The sequence below is a fragment of the Penaeus chinensis genome, chromosome 37 (genome assembly GCF_019202785.1).
Source record: "Penaeus chinensis breed Huanghai No. 1 chromosome 37, ASM1920278v2, whole genome shotgun sequence".
NCBI lineage: Eukaryota > Metazoa > Arthropoda > Malacostraca > Decapoda > Penaeidae > Penaeus > Penaeus chinensis.
This window is the reverse complement of record NC_061855.1, coordinates 12,999,106-13,004,808: the sequence shown is the minus strand read 5'-3', so window position 1 is coordinate 13,004,808 and position 5,703 is coordinate 12,999,106. Positions and strand designations below refer to the sequence as shown.

The window sequence follows — 5,703 nt, the reverse complement described above, 5'->3', positions numbered from 1 at the left end:
CAACAACTACCCCTCCTCAGTAGGTATTGAGGAGGGGTAGTTGTTGTAGTGGTCGGTGGTCGGAGCCATGGTCAAAGGAAAGCCTGGGGTCAGGGAATCAGGAGAGTTTGAATTGGTGGAGCTATTTGATGAAGGGGCAAGCCTCATTGCCCCTAAAAGTGGAATTACATCATTATTGGCCATGGTAAGCCTGAAGTATGTTGGGGAGAAAAAAAACAGTCTACCCCTCAGGGTCCCCTTGAGGGGTAAGGGCTAGGTAAAAGTAGGGGAATACCGTGCCCATCGCTCCCACAGGCCATTCAGGACTGGCACAAAGTCAGCCTTTCATCCTTTCAGCACGGCTTTCACACCTTAGGAAGTGGATAGTAGAAGGGGTTGGGGAAGGGACAATAATGAAAAAGCAGGAGGGGAAAAAAGACCATGCAAAATTAGTTGAGTCGAGGGATGAGTCCCAAGGTTGGGGAGTGCCCCAGCATTGGGTCCCAGTCTCCGTTTCCTTAGCCCTCCCACGACAACAATGGGCAAGGGATTGGGGGGGGACATCAAGAGTGAACATTTGGAAAAGGAAACTAAGAAGAAAAATATTTTTGTCTTTATTTGCTACAACTAACATCATGAATCCTATATACTGTGATTACTTACTATATAAGAACAATTACCTATGACAAAATACTTTGTCAGATTGCATTGTTAATCAAGGAATAATTGCATTGATATTTGAGGCACCTAGTGAGAACAACTGGAATCTGGCTTAGTTAAACCATTGTCAGTTTACATGGAAAATAACAATTGCAAAGAGTGGCAAGTTTTACATTGCTCATTATTTTCAATTTCTCAGGCAGGTATTACTGTGCATCTAAGCCAAATCCCACATCTTGAGACAACCACAGCCATGGAAGGTTGGCTCGGAATCTTCTGGCACCACTGATTTAACAAAGTCAGCACTTCTTCAGTGTCTCATCTGAGGAACATTTCACATTAAAAACAAATGAGAAAAAAAATTGAATAACAATTGTGATAAAAAACAATATAAGTGTATAATAAATACCTTTGAGTTGAAAGTGTGGTTGTCTCTTAATTCTCAGAAAAAAACACATTTCATAGTTTCTAAATAATTGAAATTGTGATGCACACATAAAATACTATTCAAAAAAAATCTTCAGACTTTTTATCCTGCTTATATCATCACTAAAACAAAAGGGCAATCAGTGTTTACAAAGGAAAGTCAAAAATTACAAATCAAAAACAAAAAATCAGTAAGTAGCTTTCCAATACACATTATGCCAAGAAACTTGCTTTAAAATCTCAATATTATTTCTGAAAAAGAATTTCTCCAATATCTTTCTAAAACAAATCTGCCCTACTGTGTGGCTACTTGTGTCCCACTAACACTTCATCCAATTGTAATAGGACTTCCCGGACCAGCTCCAATGAAAATACAATAATGCAAAGCCTTCCTCCTTTAACCCACAGGTTCTATTGTCAAAATTAAGAATCCCAGATGACAGGGAATACATTTAATTTTTTGGGACTGTTTGGATTAAAGAAATGTTAACAATAATTAATCCGAGGTCATTTACAAAACTTCATATCATGTAAATGACACCTTGATAACATTTTCAAAGTTATTAGTACTCATTAACATTATAATGAGTCTGTTCCAAATTCCCATGTTTTACTGGTGATGAGGTGTGATCTGATTGAAGAAATGGGTGAATAAAAATCTGGAATCACAAAGAATAATGACTTTTTCCCTGACTATCCCTACACTATACTATGCTCTTGCAACAGCCTTCTGGGATAATTCGTACAATCAGTGAAACTTGTGGGCAAAACCATTATCAGATATCAAGCACACTAACATGGGTCAAACAATCACCCTGGTATAGAGCTGCATGTGCACTAATGCACACCTGTCCCCACACAATTTTATTGAAAATTATGCCGATCACAAATGGGTTAAGCCATTAACTTTAATGAACAGTCTACATTAGTACCAATAAACAAACACCATATTCATGTCTTTTTGTAATATAAATTCAACATCACACATAATACACACTGCTCTAAAGATCCCTAAAATCTATTTCACAGAGGACCTGAGCAATATGTTCTGGATCTAAGGCTTTCTTCATGAACTGGTATCTTTTCTTTTTCTTCCTTTTTTTAACTGGTCATTTGGAAACTAACTTGTAATCTTAGAACAGGTGGAAATTTCTGTCACTATTTAATATTAATGTGGGGGAAGGGGGCAATCTGGTATTTTTCGGACTAAAAACAGGAAATGTGACATTGTGTGACATGAAGCAAACTATTTCATATATTGCATTTTATGTAAGTAAATAAAACATTATGATGAAATAACAACAAACAACTTTTGTGAAATATTAATATTTTAAAATTTGCTTCAAAGCAAGAGAGAAAACAAATCTGTACTAAATAGAGAATGAGAAAAAATCTAAATAACACAATGTTACCTTAACCAAAAAATTTACACAACTAGAATATGTTTGCATTGATTATTCATGGCACAAGAGAAAAAGCTTGTGTCATAATAACATTAAGATAATAGTTAAAAAGATTTCAGTTTTGAGAGGCTAACAAAAAATACATATGTATATGTATGTATACATTTATACATGCATATAAACAAATACATACACACACACTTTTTAACAATGTACATGCATATGTATGTGTGTGTATATTGTACAAGTTATATGTACACATTTATAAGTATATATATGTATATGTTAATATATTTACAGTACATATACAGATGCATACATACATAAATATATACACACACATTCATACACATAAATTTTAAGAAAAAAATCAAAAGCAGAATTTTAGTGAATTGCTTTCAAAATACCCATCACAACTCTCACTACATATAAACTACAGAAAACACTAACCTTTTTTTTCTTATTTTTGACTGTCATTTTCTATGAGAACAAGAATTAATTTTCATAAATCATGAATCTTAAGGATCATTGTACATTACATTGGACCATCACACATTACAAATGAGTGACCATTCATTCATAATCATGTGAATTAACATTGTAATTTTTGCTCTTTGCATCAGTCTCTAAAAATATACGTCTGTGTGAATTTACCACCAGCTGTCCATCATACTTTGCATGAAAAAATATGAAAGTAATCAAGTATCACCAGCTTCTTTGATAACAAGAACAATATCAAAATAAAATTAAAAGATTCCTATGTATGCACATACCTAAATTTATTCCCTGACTGTACTCTTAATTTTTGAACACACTACTTGTAATGAGATAACCTTGTAACAATAATGCAGAATATTAAACAATAACTGTTTAAAAAACCTGCTCATCTGGAAACTTGTGCAAACAATCAAACCAGAGATTCTGTCTATAAAAAATGATCAAAGCACAATATTCTACATTATAACCAAAGGCTACATGTCCAGAGAATAGTTCAAGCTAATGCAAGAATATATGGCAAGCTGCCAAAAGTGCACACCTGGATTGTACAATGAATCAAGACTTGTGGGTATAGGTAATTACACTAAATACTGTTCATAAGAAAAGAACATAAAAGAAAAAGCTTCATTACTTCATTAATCACTTGTTTATACATTTTTTGGGGGAAAAAGTAGCTGTAGTTATGATATTTAAAAATAAATCTATTGTGTATATATGTAAATTATTGCCATTGGTTAAAAAAAAAAAAAAAAAAAAAAAAAATCTATCAACAAGAAAGGTATTACAAAACCTTTCTTGCTAAGTAAAATAACTACATGAATTCTTGTCAGCTAAAGCAAAATTGAAACTCTCCTTACTTGCTTGTACATCTTTCCATGAAAAGGAATAAAATTCTTTCATTGCACATTTTGCACAATACTAACATTTCAGCTAAAATGATTATCTGAACTGTTAAGTCTTCCCTTACAGCAGCTTGGAATACATTATAACTATCATGAACAGTCCTTTATAATGTAAGTAAATTTCTGCCTTTACTTCTTCTGTGCCAACTCAAACAGATTCTTCATATCCAGAAGAGCCTTCTCAATCTGTCGAGCAAACCTTTTGGAATCCTAAAGAAGAAGGACAAGAGGTTAATAATCAATAACAGAGCTTCTCTTTGGCAAAAACAGCTTATCAACAAAGTCAAGACCAGTAGTATAGTTTAATGGCTTGTAGATAAAACAATACAGGGAAAGTGAAACTGATCTTCCAATTATCCTTGTCAATAATCACATACGATTGGAAACTAAGTACGTTCCCACTTACTGTAACAGGAGAGCTCTTCTTGCTTGAAATGTGGAAAAACAGCGTGTCTTCACCAGCAATGATGTAGGAAACACCGTAACCATCATCAGCAACAGGTCCAAAACCACCGCCAGCACTGATACAATCGGGGTTCTTCGTCAGATCCATTCTGTTAGTTTGGCCATGGGGGGTTTGGGATGTGCTAAGACGCCAGGGCTCAGATAACACCTCCTGTGATGATGAAATAGTTTTAAATGTTTTTATTAAGCCTATTTGTGCATCCAAATCAGGGATAATTTCTATAAGCTTTCCATGGGTAGTATGACAATCACATAAAATTCCTAAAAGATATCTTTTTTGGGGTTTGTTTGTACTTTACTTGGGATTTAGTGGTGTTTAACCTAAAATACTGTTTTATGCTTAGTTGGCTACACAGCTGAATAATAGCTTTATTTATCTTAATCCCTTGGTGACGGGTTAAGAAAAATTTTAAAAACACCACTCTGGCGATCAATGGCAACGCACCGACTTTCAGCGTGGGAGTTCGGTACATCAAGCCAAATCACCGGCTCACTGCCGCGGTATATAGCTGCACGCCAGAGATCAAGTGGTTTATTATGACGCCTCACGGAGTGACCCGTTAGAATAGCACAATTCTAAAAGTAACAGTTTGAAACAACACTCGCCACTCACATTAAGGAAGGGACTATCCACTTCAAGGTACTTAGAGATGACATAGAGGCAGAAAAGATGACGGTCAATCCCCTTTCCACACATGGCATCTTGATAACCTCTCTGGTGTTGGCCACAGGCTTTACGTAGCAGAGTAACACAGTCTTCATCCTAGAAAACAACCCAGAATTAAGTTAAATGAATAATCATTAAAAGATGAAAACCTAAAGTAGATCATAAATTCTAGATTAGAAAGTGATGTATAACAGATTGACCGATCATAAAACTCTCATTTATAAAAATTAGAAACTGACTTTATAGCACATTGACATGCAGTGACCTAATTCCAATCAAAGAAACTGTTCTTGATGCTCAGCTCACAGAAGCCCTAATAAGTGAAGCAGTACACTAACCGTAGAAGACTTGTCTTCCATGGCCTTGACCCAAGCGGCCGATTCGATTGTGCAAGGTCTCACAGTCTCAGTTCTTCCATCCCTAAACAGCCTGGTCATACTGGCTTCATATGTCAAGTTAAACTTCCCAGCATCCTTTGGGGGATAAGGCAAAAATAAATCAATATATAAGATTAAATTTACAACTGATGTAATTCCACAGGAAAACTAAGAAGGCTTGCTTAATACCAAGGACTTCGTCACTGATTTTACTGCATTTTTATGTATAACCATGAGCACTTCAATAACATACATATCTTCAAAAAGTCATAAAATAAGAAAATACCCTGAAGTACGCCAGTTGTAGAGCCATCTGGATATATGCA

General features: G+C 35.0%; 1 protein-coding gene across 1 annotated transcript in view; it reads right to left on the bottom strand.

The window, feature by feature from the left end:
• Positions 1-3,683: 3,683 nt before the first annotated feature.
• LOC125045249 (carnitine O-palmitoyltransferase 1, liver isoform-like) overlaps positions 3,684-5,703 on the bottom strand; it is a 62,873-nt gene continuing 60,853 nt past the window's right edge. Inside the window, 5 exon segments of the mRNA XM_047642439.1 lie at positions 3,684-4,078; positions 4,275-4,484; positions 4,947-5,096; positions 5,339-5,473; positions 5,664-5,703. The exon segment at positions 5,664-5,703 is cut by the window's right edge and continues 95 nt beyond it. Of these exon segments, the coding sequence (XP_047498395.1) occupies positions 3,998-4,078; positions 4,275-4,484; positions 4,947-5,096; positions 5,339-5,473; positions 5,664-5,703 (616 nt within the window). The 3' untranslated portion in view covers positions 3,684-3,997.